We start from the raw sequence: 18453 nt of genomic DNA, 5'->3' as shown, positions 1-18453 counted from the left end.
GGGTACCAGCTGGCCAAACGGAAATCAGCTTTGGTGGTCGCTGAAGCAAAAACTTGGGTATGGGACGATTTCGGTGAGGGCATGGAGAAAGACTTCCTCAGCAGGGTTCTCGAGGGAGCATGGGAGTTCGCCCAACCAGTCTACATGTGTTTTGTAGACTTGGAGAAGGCGTTCAACTGTGTCCCTCGGGGAGTCCTGTGGAGGGTGCTTCGGGGTAGTATGACCGGAGTCAGAGTTTGGTCCGCATATCTGGCAGTAAGTCGGACTCGTTCCCGGTGAGGGTTGGACGCCGCCAAGGCTGCCCTTTGTCACCGATTCTGTTCATAACTTTTTTGGACAGAATTTCTCGGCGCAGCCGAGGCATAGAGGGGGTCTGGTTTGGTGGCCTCAGTATTGCATCTCTGCTTTTTGCAATTGATGTGGTTCTTCATCAAGCCGTGACCTCCAACTCCCACTAGAGCAGTTCGCAGCCAAGTGTGAAGCGGCTGGAATGAGAATCATCACCTCCGAATCTGAGCCATGGTCCTCAGTCGGAAAAGGGTGGCGTGCCGGTCGATTTACGTTCCTACCCTCACCTATGGTCACGAGCTGTGGGTCGGTAAAATGCAGAGAACATATTTCGTGTGCATGCATGCATGTTCATGACAATAAAGGTGATTCTTCTTCTTCTTCTCGATCGGATCTAAACGATTCCAGCGCGCTACCGCTCATGCCCACAGAGTACTTTACTTTAACCAGGCCACAAGGATACTGTGGTCTCCTGTATCAAACGCTGCAGTTATGTCCAGCAAGACAAGATAAACACAATCCCCCACAATTTGCTATGAGATTGTCATTTACAACTTTTAGCAAAGCTGATTGAAAAACCTTGAGGACATCATGCTCATCCAGCAAATTCTTTAGTTGACTGTGCACAACACAAAAGGAAGGTTGGAGATAAAATTGGTTATAACGGTACAATCAAGGCCAGGTTTCTTAAAGCTATTGTATGTAACTTTTGGCGCCCCCCTAAACTCGAATTCAGCATTACAACAAAAGAACAGAGTTGTCACTTCAATCTGACGTAGGCAATTCATGGTATGCCCCTTATATGCGATTCTACATGATTTCACTATGTTTTGAAGAACATGCGTAATTTCCATGCTGTCATTTGCAGTGCGCCACCAACTGGGCCAGCGCGAGAAATTAATAGGGCATTCACTTAATATAAAAACTAAGATACTGACAAATACAGCAAGATGTTAGATGAGATGAATAGCTTAATCAGCATTGTGTCATCTCCTCTAGTAGTGGCTTGGGTGAAAGTGACTTTCTTGAACAAAAAAAGATGTGGATTATCGCTTTGAGTAGTGGCTTTAGACGGCATGTTTAAAACTTTGCGCGACAACACCAGAGGACAAACTGCCATTAAAAATAGCCAAAACCCAGACATGCAAACACCAAAGGCATGAAAAAGGTGACAGACCAACAAAAAAAAACTAAAAAAAACATTGTTGGGGTGTCTGGGGGATCCCCGGCCCCCCGCAGAGAATTTTGGGTATTTTAACAAATTAAGCAATCTGGAAGCAGTAAAACATTGATTTAAACTGCTCAAGTACATGATGTACAAATTTAAGATTGAAATTAAATTTGCCTCATTTCTTTGCTTTTTTGTTTGGGCCTCCAACTTGAGTCAGGCCCATCGCCACCTGCCCCTGATGCCTGCCTCAAGCTGTGCACATGAACGGCATCCCCCTCTTTAAGCACTCTCATTCTGGATAAGAACTGACTAAAACCATTGTCTGCTTCACGTCATTTTTCACTACTGCTAAATGCATCCTTTTGTTTTGGGGGAGAGGGGGGGGGCATTTCTGAATTTGAAGTTAATTCATACTGTGTTGTGACATAATCCCCAACATCGCTCCGTTGCTTAATACATTTAACATTAACATCCGGAATCTAATTAGATAAGTGTCGGCGTGTTTCCTAATTAATACAATATGTACTAGCGGATCAGCTCTTGTCGCCGATGTTACGTGTGCTTCGCGGTTCCGCTGGGACCACAACCTCAACACGAAAATCCAAAAGACCAGTGCAACAAAAACGACACTGGCTGATCTGATGAGCAAAAAAATGTTGCTTAAACGTAAGAGTAACAATAGAGGATGTCCGATCCAGAGGTGGGTAGAGTAGCCAAATATCAAGTAAGAGTACTGTTACTTGACGATAACGTGATTCAAGTAGAAAAGTAGTCCTCCAAAAATTACTTGGGTATGAGTAAAAAGTGCACAGTGAAATAATTGCTCAAGTACTGAGTAAAGAGTGAGTAACTTCACAAAATGGCCGCCACGTAGACATGACAATCCGCCGGGCTGGCTTATCTAGTGTTAATACCTATGGCCGGGAAGCCCAATAGAAGACGACGTGTGGGGTCATGTGACTTTCTTGTGTCGTTTGATTGGTGAAATAGACTTTAACGTCACTCACGCTTAAACTGGATTGGCGCAAACAGCGCCCAATACGGAAGTCGAAGTCTCGCGCACGAAATAGTTGATAAATAAAGCAATATCAATATCAATAAAAGTAGCGAGCGACATTTAGATAATTGAAACACAATAAAAGTACCGTTACTTCTTAACAGCTGAAGTGGCGGAAGTGTTTTTTTTTCTGGTGTCGTCAAATCCTGCGACTCCAAAGCAGGTCCCGAGCGCACAGGCGGAACCCTTAGGCTGATGCGTTTTCGCACATTAGTCCGCCGTGGAATAATATTCAGAAATTACATCTGTGTGTGGATGCGTGGAATGGATCTAGCTGTCAGTGTTCAAGGAGTACGAAACAGCCTATGATGACGACAGCGATCCTGCCCTCGGATCCCGGTCCGGCTGCTGCACTTCTCTGCCCAGCTCGTCCCCCGGTTTTAATGCATCATACACTCGTAGCGTATATGGGGGTTAAATCAAAATTTAATTAATTTGGAATAAGACACAAAGGAAGGTAAACGCCTGCGTTCACTTCCGGGTTACGCTTTGACGTGAAAATCAAACTAATTTGTCTCGTAAAGTGGCACCACGTCACTTTTTAGCTGTATAAAACTTCAGGACAAAGTCACAAACCTTTTATCAGTCTCGTTATTTGAAGGTTGCTACATGAATTTGATAAGTGTTCTCGATAACCAGAGGTCTTTTGTGGAACCCAAACACACAAATGATACAGGTAGTGTATCTTTATAGAAAATCTTATGAGCTCTAACATGGGAATCTACAAGGGAACAATGCAGGAAAAAAAACACAAAGGACCGACAAACATTGGCAAAGGAGACTAACTTGTGATATGAGGGTGGAAGGAGCGTGTAGTGACAATGCAGAGAGTTGGGCGTTCCTCTTTTCGTTAATATAAACCCAAATATGCACTAATCTGTACTTTTAGTAGACTGCAAATTGGATTTACGTGCGTGGAACACAACTTAGGCAGGCTGGTCAAGCTCCTGAATGTTTGGCCGGTTCGGTCCGCACGGGGGAACAGGTGGATTTCGCGGGAAAGGAGGAAGGAAGAAAAAACAAGAGCAGGAAAAACAAGAAGTTGCCAGGCAGGACGGCTGCAGCCCGTATGTCGCTGTACGCCAGACGTTCGGAGCGGACAGGTGCTGCCCGCTTCCTTCCCCACGGAGTTTGCCCAGCCACCCAAAAAGGGTAGCCTGGAGTGCTGGCAGGATGCCCTGCGACGGGGAAGGGTCCGATGTGTCCTCGTGGTGCGAGGTGGAGCGTCCTGGCTGAGTCAATCTTCGGCAAGTTGGTCGAACGACACCCCCCCAACAAAGCCAGCCAAAAGGGGTGGTCCCCTTTCCCCCCTCTGGGGCCAACAGGGAACATGGACCGACTCTTAAAGTTACTTTTCCATTTTAGGATTATTTTGTAGTTTAAAACCAGTCGGATAAAATAAGTATTGGATTTAGGATAACGAGACCATTTTCCAGCCTTGCATTGTCACGCGCACATCCTCATTAATCCCTGTAACAAATGTTTCAATTGTATGTGGTTGTTGAGAACACTACAATATTTGCATTGTGGCATTTGTGTTCGTGTGGGGTGAAACAATTCATCCGGTTCAGTTGACAAACAGATTTGACATCAGACATTCCAATTTACAGAAATACAATCACAAGTGGCACTATTGCGATGGTAACACTGGCGGCGTACATGCAAAGTTCTTAAAATATTATATAACATTCAAGTCCAGTGAAGATTGTGATTAGTTAATCCGGGGTTGCAGTAGAGTTCCACTACCTGTGGAAGTCGCTAGTGCTCCATCCATTGTCCCAGACAGGAGAAACAAATGTCACTGAAAACAGCGGGGGGAAAAAAGTCTTTGTTGGTAAGACTCTTTAGGCTGGCTGCGAGTGGAAGGTAATTAATTTAGCGTCTGGGTGAAAAACCAGTGTCTGTGTCTCACCTTTGATGCTACTTGGGACTGGCTGATAATCCATTTAGCGTCCGTGCGCAAAATTAAGGCCCCTCATACTTCTTTGATAAACGGACAAGGTTTTTCTTAGATGTCTTGTGTATGCAGACTGAGTCAGCGGGCAGCCGAGGCAGGTATGCGGAACAGCACGAGAATGGGGGTTGCTGGGTGTCATCTTTAGTGGCATGTCCGTTACACACTAATCAGTGGGGGGAGAGCCATGCTGGGCTGGGAGGACACTAGGCCAGGTGTCTTGGCCTTTTCTCTGACCTGGCCCACCAATCCCCCACTGTTTATTTATTTATTTTGATGTACAACATATATTTGTAACTCTTTTGGGGAGCTTAGTGGCTATGGTGGTGGGACAGGCTGCGGGAGAGTTGTGCTGTCCCCTTGTCCCTCTCTTGGGGCTGGGAGGCCAACCTGGGTCCCGTAGCATAGGTGTGTCCTCTCGACTGGATCCTCCACGGGGTGGACCGACTGGCTCAACTCCCCTTTGCCTTCTTCTCCTTTTTCTTCTTTTACTTTCGGCTTGTCCCGTTAGGGGTTGCCACAGTGTGTCATTCTTTACCATTTAAGCCTATCTTCCTACATCATCCTCTAGAACACTAACTGCTCTAATATCTTACCTCACTACATCTAGCAACCTTCTCTTTGGTCGTCCTCTAGCTCTCTTGCAGAGGTTTCTATCCCTATTTCCCATATCTATATCTATATATTTCCCGTATTTATATATATATCATCATCACCATCATCAGTCATTTTCTGTCTCTCTGCATGTCCTGTCACTCTTTTCTGTCAGGCTGCATTTACAATAAACATCACACTATAAACAACCACAGAGGGAGTATTTTGAATTCCCATTTTGTAGCAAAACTATTTCAGCATAAAAATGTATACAGTTCCACCATTCCCTTTGCTGAGCCAACACCTTATCATGGTGGAGAGGTTTGTGTGTCCCAATGAACCTAGGAGCTAAGATGTCTGAGGCCTTACACCCCTGGAAGGGTGACCCATGGCAAACAGGTCAGAGGTGAAGGACCAGACAAAGCACGGCTCAAAGACCCCTTATGATGACGACAAAAAATATAAAAAGTGGACTCATGGACTTCCCTTGCACGGACGCGGTAGAGCTGGACGAAGTGGCTGGGGAGAAGAAAAGTCTGGGCTTCCCTGCTAAAACTGCTGGCCCCGCGACTGGACTCCAGACAAGCGGAAGACAATGAATGAATGAGGATCCAGCATTATTTATTGACCATGCAGCTGAACGGGACAGGTTAAAAAAAAAAAAAAGAGAGAGAGAGAAGGGAAGCTACACACACAGTTACGATCAACTTTGCGCCGATGCACCCAAGTCGAAGTGGAAAAGACGTTTTCATAACTTTTATGAGTGTTGTGTTTTGCCTTTGGTGTCATTCAATGCATGAAGGTGTTTATTGGTCTGCTAGTGAAAAATGTGTCAGTCTTACCCGTGGAATGCAGTCTGCGTTGGCAAACATGGACTTAAATCTGTCCTCCATGCTGATGTGGTACAGAATGCACATGCTGAGCTGTCTTTGGCCCTCATCATCTGAAAGAAACAATGGATGAATGACTGGTTGTGCAGCAAGTGCAAATCACTACCGATGGGGTGTTTTTTCAAATGATAACCAAGCACTATGTACAGCCATAGGCAACTGAAAACAACTGCATTTTACCGTGATACCATAAACTATATATATATATATATATATATATATATATATATATATATATATATATATGCGGCACGGTAGATGACTGGTTAGCACATCTGCCTCAAAGTTCTGAGGACTGGGGTTCAAATGCCGGCACCGCCTGTGTGGACTTTGCATGTTCTCCCCATGCCTGCGTGGATTTTCTCCGGGTACTCCACATCCCAAAAACATGTGTGGTAGGTTGATTGCAGACTCTAAATTGCCCGTAGGTGTGAATGTGAGTGCGAATGCTTGTTTGTTTCTATGTGCCCTGCGATTGGCTGGCGACCGGTTTAGGGTGTACCCCACCTCCTGCCCGAAGATAGCTTGGATAAGCTCCAGCAGCCTGCGACCCTAGTGAGGATAAGCGGTAAAAGAAAATGGATGGATGGATAGATGGAGGTATATATATATATATATATATATATATATATATATCATCACCACCATCATCAGTCATTTTCTATCCACAGGATGAAGGCCTCTTCTTCATGTTTCCAACTACTACAGCAGTTTGCAATGTGTTGCCAGTGTATTCCGGTGCGTTTAATAATTTCATCCACCAATCTACTTTTATGTCTTCGCCGTGGCCGCTTTGTGCCCAGTGGTATCCAGTTGATAGTTTCTGTGGTCCACCTTTTGTCAGCTCTTCAGGCAACGTGTGCAGCCCATTTCCATTTAAGGCTTTTTATTTTTTGAATGACATCAGTTCTACGTCTAATTCCTGAATATGACACTGTAGTTGTTCGGCATCGTAGGAGAATAAAATGATGATGTCAGCGAAACGAAGTTGGCTCAAATAAACGCAGTTAATTTTTAGTCCTTTTTCCCAATTGAGCTTTTTCAAAATGTCTTCAAGGCAACCTGTAAATACCTTCGGAGACTGTGTGTCACCTTGCCTGACGCCTTTTCCTGGACTTATTTTAACTCTTTAAATTAATCAATTCGTATTGAACTAGAAGAATCGTTGTATATTGATTGTAAAATGTTAAAATAGGTCGGCTCTATCCCTTGATTTACAAGCACCTACAGTATCGAAGTGGTGGTGACTGAGGCAAACGCTTCTTCATAGTCGATGAAGGCTACACACAGAGGCATTTCGTACTCGTCTCGTTCGATTATTTGTTGAACTGTATGAGGTCCATAGTATTAAAACTGCTACGAAAACCCGCTTGTTCTATCGGCGTTTGATTCCAATTAGTTTGTCCAATATCTTTGCAAAGACTTTATAAATCGCTTAGAGGAGGCTTATTGGGCGATAATTTCTTCGGTCCATTTTATCGCGTGATTTATGTAGCAAAATTATTACTGCGTCTTTCCATGTCGCTGTTACTTCTTTCAACTCCAGGCAGCTTTGAAATAGTTTTACAAGGATCTTATTAAGTTATTAAGTCAGTGGGAGCCGGAATTCTTTATTGTTGGTAGGGCATCATATACTTATTTCACTCAATGAAATGAAAAAACAGTTTTCTTATTTTAAATGTGATTTTCTGGATTTTCTTTGAGATATGGTCTCTCAGTGTTAATATAAACCTACCATTAAAATGTTATACCGCTCATGTCTTTGTCAGTGGGTAGATTTACAAAATCAGTGAGGAATCAAATATTTCCTCAACTGCAGGTAGATTACGTCTTTGTTGTAAGAATGCTACTTGGCAACACATCTTACCGTTCGAAAGCCTGTTTATTAGACTTTTTAAATCAGAGTTGCCCTTGAGTTACGAGTGACCCGACTTTTTCAAGAGCCGATTGGCCGAGTTGTTCTCCCAAACTTGAGAAACGAGTGCTGCATGGCGGTAGGAGGCTCCAGTCACTTGACAACAAGCAGCACTTTGGCTGACAATTAGTAAATATTCAGCCAAAAAGAGCCATCAAGCTGTACATTGCCACAACCAGTACAAGTTTACTTAAAAACAAAACTATAAAACAAAGAGAATGATACATTGTCTATTTGAAACAACCACAGCGTCCCAAAAGCATTAAATGGAAAATACTACAGCCACATGGGCTAACAGTTAATGAAACAAAAAAATATAAAATACAAACAAGCCAGCCAGGTGTTTCTAACAATTTGAAGCTGTGGACAAGATATTGTCAGACACAGAGATACTGTACATCTGCAGAAGACAGAATTCAATGTGGAGGAATCACTCGGAGCAGCTCAATCGGCACGCAAAACATTATTAAAGAACTGAATGTCGTGGGGTGCAAATGTCGCGACTGTATGTATAGAATGCCATACTATTGATTTATTTTAATTTTTTTAATAAAAAGAGCCATCACCTTATCGTGGTGGAGGGGTTTGTGTGTCCCAATGATCCTAAGAGCTAAGTTGTCTGGGGCTTTATGCCCCTGGCAGGGTCACCCATGACAAACAGGTCCGAGGTGAGGGACCAGACAAAGCATGGCTCAAAGACCCCTTATGATGACGACAAAAAAATAAATAAAAAGTGGACTCATGGACTTCCCTTGCACGGACGCGGGTCACCGGGCCCACCCTCTGGAGCCAGGCCTGGAGGTGGGGCTCGAAGGCGAGCACCTGGTGGCCGGTCCTGCACCCACGGGCCCGGCGGCTGGGCACAGCTCAAAAAGGTAACGCGAGTCCCTCTTCCCATGGGCTCACCACCTGTAGGTGGACGAGAGGGTAGCCTCCCTCCGGCTTTGGGTGGGGGCACGGATCCTGACTGTCGTTTGTACGCACCAAAGAACAGTTCAGAGTACCCACCCTTTTTGGAGTCCTTGGAGAAGGTGCTGGAGAGCGCTCCCCGCTGGGGACTCCATCGTTCTGCTGGGGGACTTCAATGCTCATGTGGGCAATGACAGTGAGACCTGGAAGGGCGTGATTGGGAGGAACGCCCCCCCCCCCCCGATCAGAACCCGAGCGGTGTTCTCTTATTGGACTTCTGTGCTCATCACGGACTGTCCATAATGAACACCATGTTCAGGCATAAGGGTGTCCACACGTGCACTTGGCACTAGGAGACCCGTGCGAAGAGGCGGTCGCCTCTTCGTCTTCCCGTGGGGAGCCGGGCAGTCCCCTGCCGGCTGTAGGGCCTGCTGTTGGGTTCTTGTCCCTGCCTGGTTTGGGGGCGGGGGGGGTCCACCTCGCACACAAAGGGGCGGGTAGTGGGTGCTGGCGGGAATGTGGGGGGGGGGTCAGTGGTGTGGGTCTGAATCTGCAGGTTAATCACTCTCTGAGCACACACACACACCACTCACTGTATATATTTTTCTCACTATTCATATCTGGGCACATACACATCAAAGGGTTCCTAGGGGACTGGTATGGGATCGGGAGGGTGTGGGTGTCGGATTAGGTTTCAGCACATCTGTGCCATTTCCCGGTCCGTGCGCCCTGCCCTTGCGCCCTGGATTTTAAATGCATCACACACACACTCCGCATGTTTTAATGCACCACACCACTTGAGTGGGGCACTGATACATGGGGTAGGGCCAATGACTGCCAGTCGGGGACCTGGCAGTCACAGTAACAGGGGGGGAGGTGGGTCTCACTTAGTTGCATGGCGGTGCTCCTGAGGCCAGTCCCCCCCGGGCTGGACGACTGCTTGGCTGATCCTCTCATGGCCCGCGGATGCTCCTTCGAGTTACCCCCCTTATCGTTCCCTTGTCGGGTGCCCCTATCCGCCCTTCTTTCTAACAAACAAGGGACACTCCCGCCCTCGGGCTGACGGGGACTGGCTGCAATGCGGGCCCTGCTGGTTGTGTGTATGTGCGTGTGTGTGTGGGGGGGCGGGGTGGGGGGGGGGGGGCATTGGGTCCCCTCCGCCTACATTGGGTGGCCAGTTGTCCGGATGCCTCGGTAGGGCCGGCGGACCCCTGGGTCCCTCGGTGTGGGATGTGTCCCGTCCACCGGGCTGTTCTCGGGTGGACCCCGGGGCCTCATCCCGCGATTGATTGGGTGGGGTCCTCAGCCTCCACGGTGTGGCCACAGCAATTACAGGACAGTTCTGTCAGTCTTTGTGCATGTAAAACTGTGTCAATTCACTTGATGTATATGCAGGCACACACCCCAAGGACTCTTTCACTGGCTGTGGGGTCACGCACTTACTGCGACAAATAACTCATGAATATGCAAATCGCTTGTGTACCCTCACTTATACTCTCGTCCTGTAGACTTTTATAATTTATATAATTAATCCCACCACACTTAAAGTGTACAGCCGGTTTCACGACCCTTGTCCTGCATGCTTCTTCTCCTGTCCTTGTCCTGTTCCATCTTGTTCTGTCCTTCCCTCACAGGGTGTAGCACTACAGCCCCATGCAACACTCATATTTAATGTTTCATTGTTGTAATGTAATGATGTAAATCTTACACCCTGTTTACAATTAGTGCTCTGGCTTTTGTCTTTGTTTCTCTCTCCCCTCGAGAAACTTTGTTCTGTTTGACTGAACAAGTCTGATTCTCAATAAACCTCAATTATAATACTAACAAAGCACAGCGGAAGCTTAAAAACTCCACTGTGACATAGTAAAACTGTTCCGGCATAAAAGGGATACAGATTTTACATTCTGCTTGACGTAACAGATAAAAATAAAAAAAATTTAAAAAAGTATTGCATCTCTGCTTTTTGCAGATCCTGTGGTTCTGCTGGCTTCATCAAGCCATGATCTCAAGCTCTCACAGGAGAAGTTCGCAGCCGAACGTGAAGCAGTTGTGATGAAAATAAACGCCTCCAAGTCTGAGACCATGGTCCTCTGTCGGAAAAGGGTAGACTGCCCTCTCGGGGCGGGGATGAGATCCTGCCGGAAGTGGAGGACTTCAAGTATCTTGGGGTCTTGTTCACAAGTGAGGGAAGAATGGAACAGGAGATCGACAGGCAGATCAGTGCAGTGTCTGCAGTGAGGCGGACTTTGTATCGGTCCGTTGAGGTGAAGAAGGAACTAAGCCGAAAGGCGAAGCTCTCAATTTACCGGTCGACCTACATTTCTACCCTCACCTATGGTCACGAGCTGCGGGTCATGACCGAAATAACAAGATCACAGATACAAGCGGCCAAAATGAGTTCCGCAGGGTGTCCGGGCTCTCCCTTAGACATAGGGTGAGAAGCTCGGTCATCCCCGCTGCTCCTCTGCATTGAGAGGAGCCAGATGAGGTGGCTAGGGCATCTGATTAGGATCAGAATCAGAATAATCTTTATTTTGAAGTATGTCCAAAAAACACAAGGAATTTGTCTCCGGTAGTTGGAGCCGTTCTCGTACGACAACTGACAGTCAATTGACAGAGAACACTTTTAAGACATAAAGACATTGAGAAAAACAGTCACTGATCAATAAGGTTGCTAGTTATCTGGTAATGCCGGTCCAATTTAAATGTTTTTTTGAGAGCTGTGCAAAAAGATGCAGAGTCCTCTAGCACTTAGACCAGTTTGAATGACTAATATACCAAGAGTCCGGTGCAATGACCATTGTGCAAAGGGCGTCGAGATGTCAAGGAATGTATGCAGTTTAAAATGACTAGTAGTGGGATAGTCTGGGACAAAGTTGACTATGCAAACGTTGCAGATACTCCTCAGTCAGTGTGCAAGTGGTGCAGATGCTACTCTGGCATGTGTGGCCAATGTTGGTCAACAACAGATATGCAAATAGTGCAGCGTGGCGGGACTTCTTCAGTGAGTGCACGAGTAATGTATGCTTGACCGACAGTGATGTGACAACAAACTCGAGACAAAAAAAAAATGGCAGCATGTTGCAATGGAATAAAGTTAGCTGTTTAAGAAGTTGATGGCAAGAAGGAAGAAACTGTTGGAATGTCTGCTTGTTTTAGTTTGCTTTGATCGGTAGCGCCTCCCTGAGCGCTTGTCTTAGTTCTGGCAGCGTGCAAGTCCTCAAGGGTGGGTAGGGGGATACCGACAATCTTTTCAGCAGTTTTGATTGTCTGTTGCATTCAGAGTTTGTCCTTTTTTTTTTAGCAGCACCAAAGCAGACTGTAATGGAAGAACACAGGACTGATTCGATGACCGCTGTGTAGAATTGCCTCAACAGCTCCAGTGGCCGTGCTTCCTCAGAAGCCACAGGAAGTACATCCTCTGCTGGGCCTTTTTGAGGACGGAGTTGATGTTGGATAGCCCACTTCAGGTCCTGAGAGACTGTAATTCCCAGGAACTTGAAGGTCTTGACGGTTGACACAAAGCAGCGTGAGGGGCAGCTGTGGCGAAGGATGCCTCCTTAAGTCCACGATCATCTCGACAGTCTTGAGCGTGTTCAGCTCCAGTCGCTCCACTTCCTGTCAAGATGCAAACTCGTCAAAGTCTCTGATGAGGCCGATGACAGTGGTGTCATCTGCAAACTTAAGGAGTTTGACAGCCGGTTGCATTGAGGTGCAGTCGTTAATGTAGAAAGAGAAGAGCAGCGGAGAGAGGACACAACCTTGGGGTGCCCCAGTGCTGAGGCTGGTCTCTCCCAGCCTCACCTGCTGTGTCCTGCCCGACAGGAAGCTGTAAATCCACTGGCAGATGGCAGGCGAGACGCTGAGTTGGAGAAGCTTGGAGGAAAGGAGTTCAGGGATGTTGGTGTTGAACGCTGAGCTGAAGTCCATGAACAGGATCCTCGCATAGGTCCCTGCACTGCCGAGGTGTTCTAGGATGAAGTGCAGTCCCATGTTGACTGCATCATCCGCAGACCTGTTTGCTCGGGAGGCAAACTGCCGGGAGTCCAGCAGGGGACCTGTGACACTCTTGAGGTGGTCACTCTTGAGGTGGTCCAGCATGAGGTTTTTGAAGGACTTCATGACCACAGATGTAAAGGTGACAGGCCTGTAGTCATTCAGACCCGAGATTGTAGGTTTCTTGGGGACTGGGATGATGGTGGAGCGTTTGAAACAGGATGGTACTTCGCAGAGTTACAGAGATCTATTGAAGATCTGTGTGAAGACTGGATGCGAGCTGGTCCGCACAGACTTTGAGGCAGAATGGGGACACATGGTCTGGGCCTGCCGCTTTGTTAATCTTTTGTTGTTTGAAGATGCGTCTCACATCCTGTTTGTGGATGGTCAACGCAGAAGTCAGAGGCTGTGTGTGTGTGGGGTGTGCAAGTGTCCTTTTCAAATCTGCAGTAGAAGGTGTTCAAGTCGTTGGCTCGTCTACTATTGTTCTCAGCTTGGGGGGGGATCGTCGCTTGTAATTGGTCAGCGATTGTAATGCTGATTTGGAGTCGTTAGTGCGGGTGTCGTTAGTCGTCGCTTTTCCAACTTTGCTGCATAGTTTCTCTTTGCAATGTTATTTTCTTTAGTCAGCTGGTTTCTAGTGCGATTATACAGGGCCCTATCCCCGCTTTGATATGCGGCCTCTTTAGCTTGGCGAAGTTGCTTCAGTTTTGCAGTGAACTACGGCTTGTTGTTATTGAATGTGCCAAATGACTGTTGGTACGCACACATCTTCACAGAAACTAATGTAGAATGTGATAGTTTCCGTATATTTAGCCAGGCTGCCAGCTTAATTTTCAAAGACACTCCAGTCGGTGCAGTCTAAACAGCTTTGAAGTTCTAGCTTTGCTTCATTGGTCCACTTTTTCATTGTTTTCACTGTAGGCTTCGCGCATTTAAGTTCTTGCCTGTATGTTTGTATTAAGCGAATTAAGTAGTAATCAGACGAGCCCAGCGCTGCATGAGGTATAGCATATCGACTGTCCGATCAGGGAAAATTGTATTTTATTTAAATTATTTATAATTGTATTTTCCCTGATCGGACAGTCGGTGTGCTGCTTGTATTTAGGGAGTTTGTGGTTGAGTTTAGCTTTGTTAAAGCCCCTGAGAATAATGAGGGCTGAGTCCGGGTGTGTTTTTTTGCCTCCTGGACACCTCCCTGGTGAGGTGTTCCGGGGATGTCCCAATGGTAGGAGACCCCAGAGATGACCCAGGACATGCTGGAGAGACTGTGTCTCCCTGCTGGCCCGGGAACGCCTCGGGATCCCCCCAAAAGAGATAGATAAAGTGGAGGAGGCGAGGGAAGTCTGGGCTTCCATGCTAAAGCTACTACCCCCACGAGCCGGCCTCAGATAAGCACAAGAAAATGGTTGGATGGATAAAAGATGTAAAACCAAAGTTTTTGGACCGCTGACGAAAGACAAGACATTTCCTGCCCAAAAGGAGCAGAAGAGGGTGGGGGTCAGGGGTTGAGCGAGTGTAGTGAGAGGATAGGGGACAGAGAGTAAGAGTGCGAGAGAGAGAAGCTAGTCAACCGCAGCCAACGAACTGTTCAGGTGAATGTCAGACAGGCTTGAAGTTAGTTTAATTTTATGGAGGAAAATGCAATGATTTCATCAGCAAACATTATGCTGCTTGGTTGGTAGAGGCCAAATTTTCAGCCAATCACTTGTCGCGGCACTGAGACGGCAAGCGCATGATACCCCCTTGCTTGCGACGCTAACTGGCAAATTTAAAGTACTTATACAAGCGGACATTACGTCTCGTCCTCTCCCGACTGCGGACTATGTTTTACTTCATCAGCGCGTCGTAATACATGGCAACCCGGAACAGAATATGGCCAAATCCTAACACTTGGCATCTCCGATAAAGGGGCAGGAATTGATTCCACACTGGGTACGTGAAAGTCAGCTGTGTAAAATACTACACTATTGTTTTATTATTTGTTCCCTGAGTACACAACTGGTATTTCAGTCATTTATTTTCAATGATGAGAATACAAATTTAATAACATTTAAACTCACTGTTTCAGTTTTACCTAACACTATAAAACCTGTCTGAGATTTGCAATTCTTCCACAATTAAAACAACAGGCACACAATCAGACACACGCACACACACACTTTTCAGACAGATTACCGAGCAGTGAGGATAGTTTGGCAATTAGTCCAGCCTCGACCATTTGGTTGCGCAGAGCATTGTCAAATGAAAGGTTGAGTAGGAGGCGTAATGTAGTGCTCAGTAGGTCTTCATGCTCACATGGAACCAGCAGGGCCAGCTTCTCGACTGCGAATACTTGAACCTATGAACAATGGACAAATACCTTTGTGTATCTTTTACAGAAATATGAATGGACGCATGTACACAACATGGAACCTGAGATAAAACATAATTTGCATTAATAAATACATAGAGTTGTATCAAGATTCATCATCCAGCTATTCTTTGAACCACTTATCCTCACTAGGGTTGTGGGGGTGCTGGTGCCTATCCCAGCTGACTTTGGACAAGAGGCGGAGTACACCCTGAACTGGTCGTCAATCAATCGCAAGGCACATACTGTATAAACAAACAACCATTTGCACTCACATTTTCAATTTATAGTCCTCAACATGCATGTTTTTGGAATGTGGGAGGAAACCGGAGTACCTGGAGAAAACCTCCTCAGAGAACATGCAAACGCCACACGAGGCCGGATTTGAATCTGGAACCTCAGAACCGTGAGGCAGATGTGCTAACCAGTCATGCACCATGCCCCACAACTAATCATGTACAACCCCAATTCCAATGAAGTTGGGACGTTGTCCATCCATCCATTTTCTGAGCCGCTTCTCCTCACGAGGGTCGCGGGCGTGCTGGAGCCTATCCCAGCTGTCATCGGGCAGGAGGCGGGGTACACCCTTAACTGGTTGCCAGCCAATCGCAGGGCACATACAAACAAACAACCATTCGCACTCACAGTCACAACTACGGGCAATTTTAGAGTCTCCAATTTATGCATGTTTTTGGGATGTGGGAGGAAAGTGCAGTGCCCGGAGAAAACCCACGCAGGCACGGAGAGAACATGCAAACTCCACACAGGCGGGGCCGGGGATTGAACCCGGGTCCTCAGAGCTGTGAGGCTGACACTCTAAACCAGTCGGCCACCGTGCCGCCTTGGGACGTTGTGTTAAACAAATAAAAACAGAATACAATGATTTGCAAATCATGTTCGATCTATATTTAATTGAATACACTACAAAGACATGATATTCAATGTTCAAACTGATAAGCCTGTTATTGTTTTTAGCAAATAATCATTCACTTAAAATTATATGGCTGCAACACGTTCCAAAAAGCTGGGACGGTCATGTTTACCACTGTGTTACATCACCTTTTATGTTAACAACATTCAATAAACGTTTGGGAGCTGAGGACACTAATTGTTGAAGCTTTGTGGGTGGAATTCTTTCCCATTCTTGCTTGATGTACAGATTCAGCTGTTCAACAGTCCGGGGGTCTCCGTTGTCGTATTTTACGCTTCATAATGCGCCACGCATTTTCAATGGGAGACAGGTCTGGACTGCAGGCAGGCCAGTACCCGCACTCTTTTACTACAAAGCCACGCTGTTGTAACACGTGCAGAATGTGGTTTAATATTGTCTTGCTTAAATAAGCAGGGGCGTCCATGAAAAAGACGTTGCTTGGATGGCGGCATAGGTTTCTCCGAAACCTGTCTGTACCTTTCAGCATTAATGGTGCCTTCACAGATGTGTAAGTTACCCATGCCATTGGCACTAACACAGACCCCATACCATCTCAGATGCTGTGCTTTTGAACTTTGCGTCCATAACAGTCCGGATGGTTCTTTTCCTCTTTGGCCCGGAGGACACGACGTCCACAATTTCCAAAAACAATGTGAAATGTGGACTCGTCGGACCACAGAACACTTTTCCACTTTGTATCAGTCCATCTTAGATGAGCTCGGGCCCAGAGAAGCCAGCGGCGTTTCTGGGTGTTGTTGATAAATGGCTTTTGCTTTGCATAGTAGAGTTTCAAGTTACACTTACGGATATAGCGGTGAACTGTATTTACTGACATTGGTTTTCTGAAGTGTTCCTGAGCCCATGTGGTGATATCCTTTCCACATTGATGTCGGTTTTTGATGCAGTGTCGCCTCGAAGGTCACAGGCATTCAATGTTGGTTTTCGGCCTTGCCGCTTACATGCAGTGATTTCTCCAGATTCTCTGAACCTTTTGATGATATTATGGACCGTAGATGATTAAATCTCTAAATGCCTTGCAATTGTACGTTGAGGAACATTGTCCTTAAACTGTTGGACTATTTTCTCACGCACTTGTTCACAAAGAGGTGAACCTCGCCCCATCTTTGCTTGTGAATGACTGAGAAATTCAGGGAAGCTCCTTTTATACCTAATCATGGCACCCACCTGTTCCCAATTAGCCTGTTCACCTGTGGGATGTTTCAAACGGGTGTTTGATGAGCATTCCTCAACTTTCTCAGTCTTTTTTGCCACCTGTCCCAGCTTTTTTGGAACGTCTTGCAGCCATAAAATTCTAAGTGAATGATTATTTGCTCAAAACAATAAAGTTTATCAGTTTGAACATTAAATATATTTTCTTTGTAGTGTATTCAATGAAATATAAGTTGAACATGATTTGCAAATCCTTATATTGTTTTTATTTACGTTTAACACAAGGTCCCAACTTCATTGGAATTGGGGTTGTACACTACATATATTTACTATCATTTCAGTCTCTCACCATGTCATTCTTGTTCTCCATGAAGATGGAAAGTTTCTTGAGGAAGGAGACAACTACTAAAAGAAGCTCTTCATCCTTTCTGTCCAGAATCTTTACAAGGATGTTAACTATGTTTTTGTTCCGCATCTTTAGTTCTGTGTGAGTGTCTTCAGCAAGGTTCAACAACAGACACAGAGAAACTGCAGACAAAGAGAAATAATGTTAAAATTCATGCAATTTCCATTGAAATTAACTAGGGTAAACAGGAATAAAATAAAACAGACTTGAGCAGGCAAGCTAAAAAAAAAAAGAACAATCGGCTGGTTACATAAAGTGGGAGGAAAAAGTATGTGAACCCTTTGGAGTTTCTTCAATTTCTGCATAAATTGGTCACAGAATGTTGTGTGATCATCTAACTCACAAGAATAGGGTCCTTCCCATTGCAGGAACATTTGCAGGAACCTACCTAGCTAACCTGGTAGCTTGAGTTCCCCCTGTGTCCTCACTGAAAAACACTACCAGGGTACAGAAGATCCCTCCTGGATTTTTTTGTTCCTTTTGGCGGTTGAGTCTTCCTCGAGCTACCAGGAACACTGGTTGACAGACCTCCATTTATTCATTCACAGAGCTGTCATTATGCGGCATTAAGCAAGGCTTGAAATAAGAGGATTAAAATACATTGAAAAGCTAAACTTACAAACACCAAACTTTACGTTTTCCCGCTGAGCATCACTTGACAACTGGACAAGGAGCAGAATGGACAAAGTCTGTTGTTGCCAACCTTATGTCGCCGGGCTCGGCGGCAAGATCCATTGCCGTCCCAGCGGCAAAGTGCACCGCTGGCCAACTCGATTTGGTTAAGGAGCGGAGATCCGAGCCCAAGCGGGCGTGTGCGTC

At 45.9% G+C, this 18453-nt stretch overlaps 1 protein-coding gene across 1 annotated transcript in view; it reads right to left on the bottom strand.

The window, feature by feature from the left end:
- kifap3a (kinesin-associated protein 3a) overlaps window positions 1-18453 on the bottom strand; it is a 92632-nt gene that overhangs the window by 47016 nt on the left and 27163 nt on the right. The window contains exons 9-11 of the mRNA XM_061683203.1: window positions 17578-17756; window positions 14953-15115; window positions 5907-6007 (exon numbers count right to left, since the gene is read on the bottom strand). Of these exons, the coding sequence (XP_061539187.1) occupies window positions 5907-6007; window positions 14953-15115; window positions 17578-17756 (443 nt within the window). The remainder of the gene's footprint in view (window positions 1-5906; window positions 6008-14952; window positions 15116-17577; window positions 17757-18453) is intronic.

This window comes from Phycodurus eques, chromosome 8, assembly GCF_024500275.1.
Source record: "Phycodurus eques isolate BA_2022a chromosome 8, UOR_Pequ_1.1, whole genome shotgun sequence".
NCBI lineage: Eukaryota > Metazoa > Chordata > Actinopteri > Syngnathiformes > Syngnathidae > Phycodurus > Phycodurus eques.
The sequence above is the reverse complement of the archived record's forward strand: the minus strand, read 5'-3'. Positions and strand labels throughout refer to the sequence as shown.